Consider the following 16,123-nt stretch of genomic DNA (forward strand, 5'->3'; position numbering starts at 1 on the left):
TCCCCAGTTCAGCCCAGGAAGGGCTCCTGTTCCCGAGTATAGCACACGGAGGGCTCCTGATCCCCGTTTCAGCCCAGGAAGGGCTCCTGTTCCCGAGCATAGCACACGGAGGGCTACTGATCCCCAGTTCAGCCCAGGAAGGGCTCCTGTTCCCGAGTGTAAGTTCTAGCCCGTTCAGTTCTCCCTGGTCTGGAATTGTATGTTGCTGTCTTCTCCTCCTGCTACGTGTGATTTCCCTCTGACAAGAATAAATCCCTTTGTTTGGTACTCCTGGTCTCCTCGTTCCGCGCTCCTCACACTACCACCAACTAGTGGTAACTAGTTGTAGTAAACAGGGTAACCACAGTACTTCTGCTTTTCTATAAGTTACACCTACTGTCAGAAAGCAATTTAGAATGTTCATTTAGCCCGTCTGACATTTTTATGCATTGTTCTAAACCGACATATAACATATATATTAAACAAATATATATTTTGTGCCGTTGGTGTGAATGTGCTTATAGGATTAGTATACATTTCTTACTATATTAGCCATATAAAGATGACAGAAAAGAGTAGTATGTTAGCATGTCTTTGAGTGAGTCATTGAATCTTTCACTAAAACGTTTTGTTCAAAAACATTGATTCATTCATGATCACAATTGAACAGCATCATGAACGGTTGTGATTTACTTACAGACTCGAAGCACTGTGATTGTGCTTTTCGCTTTGTTTGCGTATTTTCAGTTTAGGCTCAAAAATCGAAATAACAAAATTGCTAAATAAGAGTAAAAATTTGAATTTGCAAACTATAAATCAACATCGCTAACATTAGATGTAATATTTGCCAGATAAATGTACATTTCTACTTCCAAGTCAGTAGAAAATATACATGAAGGAAAAGTGCAATGGGATCTTTATCTTCAACACGTTCTTTTACTGTGTTTTTTAGCTGTCTTCCCCTCACCTCTGCATGTCCTCCTGGATTCAGGGTCTTGTTACAGCGTTTACACTTCAGACAGAATTTGTGCCAGTCTTTTCCCAGGGATGTTACTTTTTCCGCTACAAGACACAAAGAGATTTATTCCCTTTACAGCTCATCATTCATCTGAAGATGTACATTAAGATGATGGTTTAAGGGGCTCTTTAAATAAAAGTGTTAAAACTCTTCACTAAAGCCACTATCTTCATTATAACAACTGAGCTGAAATTACTCCGTAGAGACTCTTACTGTAATGGTGCCTGGCAAAGATCAGAGCTTTTATGAAATGGTGGTTTGAGTCTCGTCTTTGACGGTGTCTCGTCTATTCTGGACCATCTAAATGTGTTTATCCATTTAGTCTTTTGTCAATGCGCATCTTAATGTGTCTAACTAAGTCCAGTGAGAGATAATGTGAAGCCTAATGTCCGTCTGTTTACTGTCTCACAGAGGATGTCAAGGAGATGTGGATGACTGCGAAACACTATTATAGAGTGAAAGGTTCTTATCAAATCTGACCATGGCATATCCAGGCCAAAATATTCCAGGCACGTGCCTCAGGGAGCACAGAACACCCTCATCTCCACAGAGCAGTGTCACGTCTCTCTGAGTTAAGATTTAAGTAACATTTCAGGTCAAACTTTGTGAAATCCATTCAAGGATGTTCAGGGAAGTGTGTTTATTTTTGTGTGTTCTATTGCAGGATGTTGCCTCAGGGTAACGAATCCATTTTCTTCATTTTGCAAACACATGATGCATATAAGGCAATAAACCGGCTAATAAAGAAGGGATGACTTTGAATAAACCAATAAAAACAGTTTATTTTATTACATTCTAGCGACTATTTGTCTTAACAAATATTTCTCTGCATGATACACCATGTGTTTATGTCTATCTATCTATCTATCTATCTATCTGTCTGTCTATCTATCCATACATATACACACACGTCAGTGACACTCAAGTGTTATGCAAGTTTTTTTTTTTTTATGGTATAGAAGTGTTATACAAAAATTTATATTTCAAATAAATGCTGCTCTTTTGAATTTTCTATTGACCAAAGAATCCTGAAAAAAAAAAATCATGGTGTCCAATAAAATATTAACCAGCACAACTGTTTTTAATGTATATGCAGGAAATGTTCCTTGAGAAATTCAGCATATTAAAATGATTTCTGAAGGATCACGTGACACTGAAGACTGGAGTAATGATGCTGAAAATTCAGCTTTGCTATCACAAATACATGTTCAAATAAAATAGAAAATGTTTTTTTTTTTTTTTTATAATACTATTTCACAACATTTCTGTTTTGACTGTATTATTGATCAAATAAACAGCCTTGGTGAGCATAAGAGACTTCTTTTAAAACAATTATCCATTATTATATATCAAACTTTTTAATGACTTTCAGAGAAATTGAAATACAAATGCAACCTATTAACCAGTTATAGTTTCCTTCATGTAGCAGTTTGACAACTTTCCATTGCCATGTAGTTTTGTTTCCAGGCAACTAGTTAAAATGGAAATATATTTATTTATTATAAAATTATATGATTTTTATATACATTTTTAAATGTATTTTTTGCTTTTATTTTATGCTAAATGCATGCAGTATTACTTTTTGTCTTTAATCTTATCTATTTTCTTTCTGTTCACAAAGACAGCAGGACATTAACAAGATTTTTTTTTTGTGCTGCAGACAAATGTGCGGGAGTTGAACAGACAGTAATTAGTCCTTGTCTCTAGATTTGCAGTTCTGTTTAATGCTTTCATGATGCCCTCTTAACCCGAGTATCAAATATGCTGTTTCCATAATGAGGATATGCGTGGCAAATTGCAGTCTGACAGAAAGTTACAGAGGTTGCAAACACTTCATAAACAAATAAGAATTTTTTTTTTTTAGAAATACTAATAATCTAAATGATTTAATGACTTTCATGGAACAAAAAAAAAAGGTTAATAAAGGAATAGTTCACCCAAAAATGAACATTTACTCACCCTCAGGTCATCTAGATGTAGATGAGTTTGTTTCTTCATCAGAAAAGATTAGGAGAAATTTTGCTTCACATCACTTGCTCACCAATGGATCCTCTGCAGTGAATGGGTGCCGTCAGAATGAGAGTCCAAACAGCTGATAAAAACATCACAATAATCCACAAGTAATCCACACGACTCCAGTCCATCAATTAATGTCTTGTGATGTGAAAAGCTGCGTGTTTGTGAGAAACAAACACATCATTAAGACGTTTTGATCTTAAACAATCGTTTCTTGCCAAAATACAAGTCTATAAAAGTCCATCCTTTGTTGTCTTCTCTGTTGTTTAGAAGTGTTTTGGACTGTTTTCGCTTTTAAACGGTGCTTTATCTGCGCATATTTCTCTACTGATTCAGACTAAACAACAATTTCACTAGAGAACGCAATATTATGGATAGAGGACTTGTATTTTAGCCAGAAGAAGCAACAGTTTGAAGTTAAAAACAACTTAATGATAAATTTGTAAATGGTCTAAAACACATTTAGTTAATTGATGAACTGGACTGGAGTGGTGTGGATCACTTGTGGATTATTGTGATGTTTTTATCAGCTGTTTGGACTCTCATTCTGACGGCACCCATTCACTGCAGAGCATCCACTGGCGAGCAAGTGATGCAATGCTACATTTCTTAAAATCTGTTACAACTCATCTACACCTTGGATGGTCTGAGGGTGAGTACATTTTCATTTTTGGGTGAACTATTCCCTATAACCACTGACTGGAAAGAGAAAGGCCTGCACAAACTGCTGTTATATGACATAAATACACGTGCGGGCAAAAAGCATGTTTCTAAAAGCCATTTAAAAGTAGCCGTGTGCCAGGCTGCATACTTAAAGGTTATTTGATGTGTTCAAATGAACAAGAATGCTTTCTCGGGTCACAGCTGTGAAAGTCTCAAGTGAGCGAGTATAGCCAGAGACAAAGTGGATCTCACAAAATTTGAATTATTATAGTGCTCAGTGGGAGGGAGTCCGCTCAGCATATGATAATTAGCACAAACTAATTTTTAATCTGCTAATCATGCATGTTGATTTTATGCCTTGAAAGAACAAAATGAATGAATGAATGAATGTCTTAATTTTAGCTGACTGCTGTTAATGATAAATAATCAATTAATACAATGCCAATGACACCTGCAGTTGAAAATAATTTCGGCCTAGTTACATTGAACCATGAGATAAAAAGCATGCAAAACACCTCTGTTTAACATTTTCCAATAAATCTAAATGTGTTACACACCCCATTCAAATGAGGTTGTTGAATGAAGGGAAAGTAAAGGTATAGACTGGACAGGAGAGAGTGAGAATGTTTACAGGACTCATAAAATGGGTCAAATCAGACTGACTGCTGCTGTTCAATCTTGGTTACATTTCAATTTGTGGGTTTATGCTAATTGAATACTTATTTCACTCATGGCCGTTCACATAAAGTCTGATATTGAAAACCTAATTAGCTATTATTCTTGCATGTTTTACAGTCACCAGTTTTAATCAAAGAGCATAGCTATTCTAGTGCAATGGGAATATAGTCATATTTCATTCATCTTTATCCTGCATTTCATGCGTCATCCATTATTAAATCAGAAAACTCTCTCTCTGTAGCTATACAGTGGTGATTTCCATTGAGTTTATTTCACTGCACGAGCTCAATATATTTGGTCTCTCAAATAGGCTACCATCCATGCAAATAAAATACTCAGCTGATAAAATAGTTTGATTAGATGCAGCGTCTAATGCAGCAATCAGGTGGATCTTAATCATAAATCGTAATTAATTTACTAAGAATATCGTGCAGGCGTGATTAGCCAGGTAATTACCATCGAGCCCACACTAAGTGGTTTGCAGAGGTTATTTATAACGCATACGAGAATGAAAGTAAATTCATACACTAGGTTACATATGTCAGACAGGCGTTTGCATCGTTTTATTCGTGGCATTAAGAAATAGAAGGGGACTTACCAAAATAAACAGTTTTGTCACATTTGGGACATTTTGATGCCATGTTCCGCGCAAAGCTGGGATTTCCTTTGATTTAAGCACGCGGTCTTTTATTCAGATCTGAGTGAATGCGACTCGCTCGTTCTTAGAGATGCTCACAGCGCGAGCGCATCCTCCCTTTCAAGATCGCCAGCGCGGATCCTCCCTCGATGACGCCATTAAACATCGATGTCAGCGCACACAGAGCACATACAGACATCATGTCATTCATGGAAACCTTATAATATATGCCAATACCTACTTCACCTACGACTGAACACAATACTACACTGAAAAACAATTTATATATGATTAATAGCCTACATCATAAATATTATAGAACACATATCTATCTATGAAATACATTATATAATAATGTAATAGCCTATGACTTTACTGGTCTCACTTTCAGGAGAAAGATGCATACAATTTTGAAATTCAGATTTCATGCAAATATGACCGAGTCCTACTCAATTATTTAAATGCATTCTTTTTTGTTGAATAATTGCATATACGTTTTTTTTTATTTTAATTTTTACCCTATTTCTTTGTCATAAATCAATGTTTTAATTCAGATTTATGTATTTAATTGTGTTTGGTTCCGTATTTTTTTTGATGGCACTATTTCAATTTTTGAACTTCAATAGCGCCGTTTTTGATAAACCATTTCATCGTGTTGATTTTTTATTTTATTTAGGACTGCAAAACGATTAATTGCGATTAATCACATTCAAAATAAACGTTTATGTTTACATACTAGGCCTATATGTGTGCTGTGTAATACACACACAAATGTATATATTTTAAAAATATATTTGTATATATATTTATACTTGTATATAATGTATATTATACATAAATATAAATATTTTATATAAATCCAACATATGTGTGTGTATTTATATATACACATAAATATACACATTACACACACACGTCATATGTAAACATAAACTTTTATTTTGAATGTGATAAATCGCGATTAATCGTTTTGCAGCCCTAATTTGATTTTTTTTTAAATTTCCACATTGGTCACACACAAAGGCTACAGCATATGTTATGGCTACATCAGGACATATGCAAACAAGGCCTAATTTGCAATCCGAATAAATCACTAAGACATACACATGTTGTCTGTTGACCCTCTTATAAAAGGCAAAGCAAAGGAGAGGATAAGAGGATGGCGTATGTGTGAGACACAAATGGACAGAATGCCACTGATGCTTTTCAAACTGTTTGCATTTATCCATGTTGACCCTTGTATGCCATTACAGTGTTTACAGAACTAGAATAACAACTGAACAAATAAAGTACATCAACAAATGACGGAACCACTGATAATGAACAAGGGCCATTTACTCTCGACAGAAACCGGTGGATCATGTTGTTGAGCTCAAAAACATGACCTCAGGCTGATTTTGTTGAGAATGTTTAAGCTTTATAAAAGTCTTGCATGTTGTGTTTCTGTATACAGTTGTGCTGTAAACTGATGAAAACACTGTAGTTTGATATTTATAATTAATAATTGACATCATGTTTTGGTTGTTTTTGTTGCAATAAATCTTTTACCAGAATATATTTTCTGTATTGGCTGGATGTATCTGCAGTCATTCCTCTCGGTCTATTTTAACCAGACCCTCGCCAACCAAGTGTCATGAACAGGCAGGGTGCTTATCTCTAGCAGGTACAGAGATAGTGAAAGACAGGCCCGATGCTTTGTCCATACATGGGCCTCCCGTGTGTCTCAGTCAAATTTCCCACCAGCCGTCAGATGCCATGAGAGCAAAGCTGGTGGCTCATACAGTCTGTGAGCTTGAAGAAGGGTCAGCTAGTTTCTCTATACAAATAAATAACATACTCTGTTATGTCTTTCCATTTTAAGGGGCCATCTGAGGCTGTTTTATTTGATTTCAGATTTTAAAATGTTTTGGTGCTGATTTTATCACAATGATCTCTAAATCTAATATGTCCTCAGAGACTTGGTCATCTGATTTGGCCTCCCCATTATACCTTCTAAAAAAAGCATATTTATTTTCAAAAGCCATAAACTATTTCTGAGGATGGGGACCTTTTCATTTTAGATCTTTTGATGATGACTTATCCAATGATGTCTCTTTCTTCCAGAAATTTGATGCATTCCGTCACACCTTGCTTCTCCTCCATGCAGGTGTAAATTAAGTCTCTTAAGAAAATTCCCAAGATTATTTGGATTATTCAAATGAGGAAATTATATATAAAAAAAAGACTTCCACTGTATTGATGTCAGGAGGGCAGAGTTGACAGCGAGGCATGACAAAATAACTTGGGAGGATCACAAAGGTTATCAAAACACTAAGAGGTTTAGAGGAAAGCATTTAATCAAGCCAAAACAAACATTATATATAGCAAATATGATTTATATTATTTGTTTTTAGATAGGATTAACCAAAACCTCACTTATAAATGCAACTAATGCAGTCATACTGTTCATGGCATATCCTTATCAATTTACAAATATCATTTCTTTCAGTGTCATGATCAATTATCAAATCATTATTTTTCACTTTTTTTTATAGAGTGGTCAAGAAAAATATGCTTTTGATCACATACAGTACATGTAAATGGAAGAAATGTAACCCCCCCCCCACACACTTTACATTCTTTCTTCTATTTATTTTAAGTTAAGTTAGTGAAGTTTCAGATGCAAAAAAATTGATAAACTATTAATTAATTAATTTTTTACTTATTACTGTTTTTTATTTTCTGTATTCACAATAATTTTGGTTTAAGATTTAGTCATTTTATTATTATTCATTTTAATCTATCAGTTTCATTTTATTTGGATATTTTAGTAGCCTACTTAAAGTAAAATTAAACAAAATAGGACATGTTGCTATGGCAACTAGATGAAATTAATATGTTTATTTTTTAACAGCAAAAACATAAAATTATGATCCTCAATGCCAGAGTATTATTAATAATATTAATACTATTTTAAGGCTGTCCTTTTTACTTAATAATAATAATAATAATAATAATGTGCAATAAAATTAAGGTGTCGTACAATCTTTATTTAAAAATAAATAAATAAAATGAATTTTGTAGGTTAAAAAACAAAAACAGCTTTATTTACATCATAAACTACATTACCCACAATCCACATGCACTACATTTTTTCGTTTGCTTCCGGGCGCGCTTCGCTATTTCAAAACTCAGAACGTTTTTTTTTTTTCATGGAAAAGTTTCATCCTAAAGCTCTCTGTGTCATGTGTGCAATCTTTACGGAAGGGTGTCATTTATTATAGTTATATAACGCTCGCATAACTCGTATAACGGTTATTTTGTGTCAATGGCAAGTAAGAAGTTACGGAGGACGGGCGTCTCAGCGGAGCTCTGCGAGCGACTCAAGCGCCATCAACTGGAAACCTGCCAGGTGAGAGACCCTGCCTCATGCCTCCTGCTCTGTTATTATATTAATGGAGGAGGCTTCTGTAAGCGTGTGTGCTCTGTGACCTGCAGGATGTCCTGTCCATCACACCCGTGGAGCTCATGCGCCTGGCTGGACTCAGTTACTCCGCGGCTCTGGATCTCCTGCGGCTGCTCAGTAAAGCCTGTGCACCGGCTGTGAGCAGCGTGAGTCTGACCCCTTCAGCAGTTCCTGTCGATGATTTAACTCGAGAAGTCTTTCATTAGTAGTGAGTGATGTGTTTTTGATGATGACAGGCATGGGATTTGTGGAGGAAGAAGGGAGAGCTGTGTTTCTCCACATCACTTCCTGCCCTGGACAGATTACTGCGTGGAGGACTGCCACGGGGTGCTCTCACTGAGGTAGTCTACTAGTGAACAACATCATGTCATTATTTACACTACCGGTCAAGCGTTTGAAATAATTACGATTTATGTAAAATATTATTACAGTTAAAAACAACTGTGTTCTATCTGAATATATTTTACATTTTAATTGTTTTCCTGAGTTTTCAGTAGCCATTACGCCAGACTTCAGTGTCACATGATCCTTCAGAAATCAAGTGTTCATTCAGTGACAGTCAAATGTCATTGGTCATTATGTCAAACTTGTGCAATATTTGATTTAAGAGCTCATTTATTTTCAAAAGAAACAGCAAGTTACATATTGATTTAAACATGGCATTTTGACCTAGAAAAACGGAAATGGTATTTTCTTGTAAAACGTACTCTAATCATTTTTGTTTGATTTACATTTCAAACCGACTTGTGCAATATTTGATGTAAGGGCTAATTTATTTTCCCTACACAAAGCTACTTTATGTCTTCAAAAGACAAAATGTAGCACACAAGTACAGTACTTTTATGGTGCTTTTATGATGCTTTTTAGCTTGACAGTCCATAATCACTAGTTTTTTGTTTTTTTTGTTTTTTGGAAATATATATATATATACACACACACACACACACACATATATATATATATATATTATTATTTTTTATTTATTTTTTTTTTTTTAAATAAATGTCTTTTTATATATCAGCATAACATTATAAAGGTTTGGAATGACATGAAAGTGCATAAATTATGCCAGTCATCATTTCTGGGTGAACTATCATGACATGTCTGTGTTGTTTGTCAGGTGACTGGCCCATCAGGCTGTGGAAAGACTCAGTTGTGTATAATGCTCAGTGTTTTGGCTACACTGCCGAGGAGTATGGGAGGTCTGGACAGTGGAGTCATCTTCATCGACACAGAGTCGGCATTCTCTGCTGAAAGGTGTTCAAAAAGTTTGCTCACTCTCTCTCATGTGACCTTTTTGTGTTTCTCTCAAATTAAAAATCTACCTCTCTAAGATTGGTCGAAATGGCACAGGCCAGATTCCCAGAATTCTTCTCGGTGAAGGAGCGTCTGCTGGAGATGGCGTCTCGTGTTCATCTCTTCAGGGAACTGACCTGTCAAGATGTCCTGAATAGGTTGGAACACTTCTCAAACACCTATACATATTTAATTATATTTCATTCAGTTTACCGTACTTTCAAAGTAACAGTTAACCTAAAAAATGAAACCTGTCATTTTTCCTTTTTATTCATTTTCACTCTGATTCACTCCGGCTTCTATTTAATTTCTAATTTCTATTAATTTCTATGCAGAGCTTTTAGGGATCAGCTCAAACTATAGAGTGTGGCGCTAGCAACACCAATGTTTTGGTTTTGGTTCTAAGCGAATGGAATGGGTGCCATGAAATTATAACATTTACACTAAAAGTTTGAAATAATTAATGAATTAATAATTAATAAATAGCTGTTTTCTTTTTTTACAATATCACACACACACACACACACACACACACACACACACACATATATATATATATAATTTAGTCTTGTGATGTTAAAGCATATTAGAATGATTTCTGATCAAAAAACTTTAAAAATACAAAACAATTATGCTTTTACTGTATTATGTGATATGAATAGAGTTGTTTTCTTTTTTTTAATCTTAATTATTTCAAACTTGTCACTGGTAGTGTATACCTTGAATACAATTGAGAAGGAAAAAAAAACATACGCTAAACACATATATATATGTACGTTTTTGATTTAAGTCTGCTAAATGTGTAAATGTAAATATAAAATGAAAATGCAATGATACAAATCCTGAATTTAAATGGATTGACTATAGCATTATTGCATAAATGATTATAAATGAGGTCATGATAGTCTCTTTTGTTATGCCAGGCTGTATTTAAGCTTGTGAACACATATTAGTGGGGCGTTTTATTGATGTTGCACAGGCTGGAGCGTCTGGAGGAAGACATAATTGCGTGTCGAGCTGGGCTTCTTATTTTGGATTCTGTGGCTTCTGTTGTGAGGAAGGAGTTTGACACGTCGCTGCCGGGAAATCTAATGTTCAGGAGTAACTTACTGGGCCAGGAAGCCGGCGTACTGAAGTACCTCTCGCAGGCGTTCTGCATCCCAGTGAGTCTGTTTACAAGGTTGTGTGTATGTGCATATCTGACTTTTGCAAAAATCTTACACTTGTAGTACATACGTTCAACCACAAGGTCGCTACACATTTAGGTTTATGAGTTTCAGTGCCGTATTTTAGGTCACCTCTATATTTTAAACACCAGAGGGCATCAGAGAGCCCAGATTAATTAGAAAAACACTCTAGGCCAGGGCTGTCCAAACTCGGTCCTGGAGGGCCAGTGTCCTGAAGAGTTTAGCTCCAGCCTCAATTAAACACACCTGAAGCAGCTAATCAAGCTCTTACTAGGCATACTAGAAACTTGAAGGCAGGTGTGTTGAGGCAAGTTGGAGCTAAACTCTGCAGGACACCGGCCCTCCAGGACCGTGTTTGGGCACCCCTGCTCTAGGCCCATTCACGCAAAACCTGCTCCTTGTCCATGTTATCTGATCTTGGGAATTTCCGCACTAGTCTAAGATCTTCAGATCTTCACTTTTATCTCGAAGAGGAAAGGTAGGATTCCGCTTCCTGCTTATAAAGAGTATAACAGCTAGAAGGCTGATCCTGGATCAGGGTTTGCTCATCTCCTCTTATCCACTAGTACAAATTAATGCATACAGTGGGGTCCAATTTTTTCTTTCTTTCTAATTTAATACATATTTCGAGCAAATTATATTTTAATCATTTCAATTTTAATGATTGATATAGAGAAACATATGAAATAACAAAGTCATGTTAATTGCTTTTAAATTTTTATTTATTTTTGCTTCTGTTCAACACATTTTTTCCCAGCAAATAATTAAACATTTAAGTTATTATTATTATTATTACTACTACTACTACTACTACTACTGTTGTTGTTACAGAGAAACATAAAATGCTAAGAAATTCATGTTAATTTGTTAATTGCTTTTGTATTTCTATTTATTTTTGTGTTGATTTAATTAATTAATATTTTCAGCAAATGATAATTTTAAAGTATTACTATTATTTTTACTAATGTTATTTTTATTATTATTATTATTATTATAGATAAACATATAAAATACTAAGAAATTCATGATTGTTAATTGACTCTATTTAATTTTGTTTGTATTTAATACATATTTCCAGCAAATAACATTTAAAATATTTAAATCATTAATATTATTATAGAGAAACATAAAATACTAAGGAATCCATATAAATTTGTTAATTGCTTATATTTTGCTGTTTTTTTTTATTTAAAACATAATACATAATCATTACAGTTTTATTAAAGAATTCATAAATTCTGAAATATTATGATATAATTTGCTGAAAAGGCGAAAGAGTAGCAGTCAACATAAGCTTTTTAGTATTTTGCATGTCTCCTTTTTGCTTTAATGGCAGCAGCATAACTTATTTATAGTATTTCTCAAGTTTTATATTTTAAAATTCCTGATTTTTAGACTTTAGTTCGGACTCTGCTGTATTAACAAACAATAATTTAATATGGGTTGCATTACAAATGCGGTTACAGGTCATGTTTATAGTTACTTAAGGCAAACTAGAATGAATTTATCATTTTATTGACTGTTTTCGGGCTTTGTTGACATTGGGATCAAGTTTAAATAGTGTGCTACAACAAAATACTGGGCATTCCCTTATTTCAAAATAACTACGCGACTGTTCTCAGAGGACATCCCAGGCTGCAACCCCAAACTCATCTGATCTGCAGTTTGCCTGTGGTCCCCTCCAGCCATGCTCATTTTAAAGATAGCTTTTGTGTTTTAAATCAGTGCAATAAATGTCTGCTCGACACTGACAAGTGAGTTTTAATACAGCTTTCCACAGCAGTAGAAATGGGCCTCAACATGAAACCACATGCTAGATAACTCCTAGAGGTAGGTAACTATGTTATAGCCCCCCTCACACACATAAAAGCTCATAACCGTAAACTAGGTCAACCCATTACCTTTCCAAAATAAAACCTTACACTTTAGCACCTAGAGCCAAACCGTAATAAGGTTATTAAGTTTGTTCTCCCAAGCTTTATACATATAAAGTAATGTTGAAATGTTTTAGGTTTTGGCTGGTTGTTTTTATTTGTGTATTTTTGAGAAAGAGAGCCATGTAAGATATACACCAGTGCAAGTACTGTGTTTAATCAAATCAGAACTTCGACCTAGTTACAACAAATCTTTTTGTCTTTTTCCGTGCAAGCTTAAGTACTGTGAATGACGTACTGCTATATTTTAATTAACTCCATAATTAGTAGTTAAAATAGATCATGTTGTAAGCAACAGTCCCTTGTGCATATTTCTGGAAAAGCCCTATCAGAAAAACCTCTGAAAATCACGCAATTCATAAATTATATTTGTTACTATTTAATTACATGTGGAGACATTTGTACTTTAATATTAAAACATTGTAATATTTATATATATATATATATATATATATATATATATATATCAACCACTGAGAATGACATTAATCCAATTTAAAAACAATGGAGAAATTTAAAACTACAGTATTATTTAAAAGATGTTGGCTGTGTCTATAGAAAGAATATGTTTTAAGTCCTATGCAAAATATGCATATGCAAATTTTGAAGTATTTTGAGAGCATAAGGAGACAGTTTCATGGGAGTGGGCGGAGCTACATATCTCTTTTAGCCCTCTTTGCTCACTGCGACACTCTGATTGGTGGAATTTTCTGTACAGCATCATGGGTAATGTAGTTTTTCACCATGAATTCTGCTATGAGGCATGATTGTTAAATTTAAGTTGAATTAGTGTGAACAGATGGGTTCGACAAAAGCATATACAATTTATTAGCAACCTGAGAGCTCATAACAGGCCTGTTTTTAAAGGTTTATCTGTTATTGTTAAAATCTTTTTCCCTATAAAGAAAATTAATGGCGTTTTTACTTCCGGAACACAACTGTTGCACTCTATAAAGGCCAGTTCAATCTGCACCAACAGATGCCGACAAATGGCAACAGGCACATTTGTTACGTTTTTTTTAATCAATGTGTTACCCCTGTTGGTGTTTGCCGGCGATTGATTGAACATGTTGAATCGCGTTTGGCGGTTCTTGGAATATCTGAGAAGTGACATACTGTCCTTGGTCGGCTGTCGCCGCTGGCGTTAAAGGATTAGTTCACTTCCAGAATAAAACTTCCTGATAATTTACTCACCCCCATGTCACCCAAGATATTCATGTCTTTCTTTGTTCAGTCGAAAAGAAATTAAGGTTTTTGAGGAAAACATTCCAGTATTTTTCTCCATATTGTGGACTTCAGTGGTAGCCAATGGGTTGAAGGTCCAAACTGCAGTTTCAATGCAGCTTCAAAGGGCTCTAGACTATCCTAGCCAGTCTTATCTACTGAAACAATAAATCAATTTCGGTCAAAAAAATAATAATTTATGTACTTTTTAATGTCAAATGCTCGTCTTGCACTAGCTCTGCGATGAGCATGCGCGACTTCACGCATTACGTAATCACATTACATGGTTAGTTCTTCGTCTGTGTACTTTGGTTCAAAAAGGTAGGGTAGGGCGAAAACATCAAATTTTCTCCTCAAACTTAAAAATCATCCGACATTGTTGTTTTACCTTTTTTTTATAAGGGTGTTTGACTTTCTTTGCGAGTTTGCTTTGTAAATACTGGGTCGGTACTTCCGCCTGCGTCACGTGTGACCTATCCAACTTGACTACGTAATGTGTGAAGTCGAGCTAGTGCAAGACGAGCATTTGTGGTTAAAATGTAGTTTTCTCATTTTTTTTAGAAAATGGCAGATCGTTTCACTAGATAAGACACTTATTCCTCGGCTGGGGTCGTGTAGAGCCCTTTGAAGCTGCATTGAAACTGCAATTTGGACATTCAACCCGTTGGCTCCCATTTAAGTCCACTATATGGAGAAAAATCCTGGAATGTTTTCCTCAATTTCTTGTCTTCTGAAAAAAGAAAGACATGAACATCTTGGATCACCTTTAAGGTGATACGTGCTAAAATGATGGTCATGCTGGAGGCCCTGCTAGAATTTGTTTGCCTGTTCTTTACTCGCATGTATATACCATTATGTAATGAGTGATGCCAGCAGTTGTTAAGTACTTCCATAGTGACAGCAGACTGGTTATTCTCATCTTTGTGTGATCCATTCAAACTGGACTGAATTCATGTACAGATGTTTACTTTCTGTCTCCCTCAGGTGGTTTTAACTAACCAGATCACCACACATGTGGGCGAGAAGGTTCACTGTCCTCAGTGGAATCAGGCAGATGGTAAGAACTAGAGTCTACACTGATTTTTGTGGAGAATGTTTTTGTGAAAAAGGGATTTGATGGTGGAAATTTAGACCAGATATTCCCGTCAAGAGGCTCTTCTGTTTCACCCCTCCCTGATGAGCTGTTCTCTGATCTCGCTAATGGAAGCCATCGTTCCGAGCTTGTGGAAAGTTATCAGGAAAGCCCCGTTCGCGTTTAAATCGGATGTATGGACTTGCTTCGGATTTTGGGATGTAAGTAGGGATGCACCGAAAATATAGGCTACATATAATAATAATAGGAGAAGATGGTATTACTCTAACCAGGGGGCTGAAACCGCAATCCTCCCGCTCTACAAACCTGTCTGGGCCTTCTGCGAATCCCATGACATCTCTGATTCCATGGCTGTGCAGTGACCCGTGTCTTCTGTCGCTGTATATATGGACTTGAGCAAGTATCCTCTGGCGTACGTCCAGGTGTACAGTGGGAAAGGGTCTAGTTTTGGGGCAAAGCTTTGAGGAAAGAGATACAGGCTCCGTTCTCATGTTATCTAACTGTAACTTTACCCCCAGACACCTCTTTCTTTACATCCCACTGTTCCACTCGGCAAGGTGGGGTTACCGGTAACTCTTTCTCCCACTCACTTACTCTCTGTATCTTTCTCTCACACATGCACACAATCTCTGTTTTTCTATCTCTTGGGATTATGTGGGGAAAGAATGGCCCTTATACAGCCTCACCCTGTTTATCTCTTCTTTCTGCATTTCTCTCTCCATCCTTGGTCTTATCTGATGCGGGCGCTGCCCGTTTTGATTTTATTATTTTATTTCTAATTAATTTAATTTAATTTAATTATATTTTCTCTATAGCGCCAGATCACAACAGAAGTCATTTAAAGTTACCTTTCCGATAGAACAGGTTTATACCTTGTTATTTTATTAAGCAAACTAAATAGCCTTATGTTATTTATCTTATTTACACGACGGCATGTCATTTAGGTCATTTAC

At 35.5% G+C, this 16,123-nt stretch overlaps 2 protein-coding genes across 6 annotated transcripts in view; one reads left to right on the forward strand and one right to left on the reverse strand.

Moving 5' to 3' along the window:
* LOC107729083 (cysteine-rich protein 2-like) overlaps nt 1-5,088 on the reverse strand; it is an 11,556-nt gene extending 6,468 nt beyond the window's left edge. Inside the window, exons 1-2 of the mRNA XM_016539440.1 lie at nt 4,953-5,088; nt 947-1,041 (exon numbers count right to left, since the gene is read on the reverse strand). Coding sequence (XP_016394926.1) covers nt 947-1,041; nt 4,953-4,995 — 138 coding nt within the window. The 5' untranslated portion in view covers nt 4,996-5,088. The remainder of the gene's footprint in view (nt 1-946; nt 1,042-4,952) is intronic.
* A 3,053-nt stretch (nt 5,089-8,141) lies between these two features.
* LOC107729082 (DNA repair protein RAD51 homolog 2) overlaps nt 8,142-16,123 on the forward strand; it is a 44,829-nt gene continuing 36,847 nt past the window's right edge. For 4 of the 5 annotated variants that reach the window (XR_001638551.1, XR_001638550.1, XM_016539437.1 and 1 more), the window contains exons 1-7: nt 8,142-8,382; nt 8,469-8,582; nt 8,673-8,777; nt 9,557-9,693; nt 9,771-9,890; nt 10,712-10,895; nt 15,062-15,134. Coding sequence is in view for 2 of the 5 variants with exons in the window: in XM_016539437.1 (XP_016394923.1) it covers nt 8,299-8,382; nt 8,469-8,582; nt 8,673-8,777; nt 9,557-9,693; nt 9,771-9,890; nt 10,712-10,895; nt 15,062-15,134 (817 nt within the window). In the remaining 3 variants the exon portion in view is untranslated. The remainder of the gene's footprint in view (nt 8,383-8,468; nt 8,583-8,672; nt 8,778-9,556; nt 9,694-9,770; nt 9,891-10,711; nt 10,896-15,061; nt 15,135-16,123) is intronic. The other variant, XR_001638552.1, reaches the window with a different exon arrangement.

This window comes from Sinocyclocheilus rhinocerous, unplaced genomic scaffold (assembly GCF_001515625.1).
Source record: "Sinocyclocheilus rhinocerous isolate Xijiao unplaced genomic scaffold, SAMN03320098_v1.1 scaffold788, whole genome shotgun sequence".
NCBI classification, from domain to species: domain Eukaryota; kingdom Metazoa; phylum Chordata; class Actinopteri; order Cypriniformes; family Cyprinidae; genus Sinocyclocheilus; species Sinocyclocheilus rhinocerous.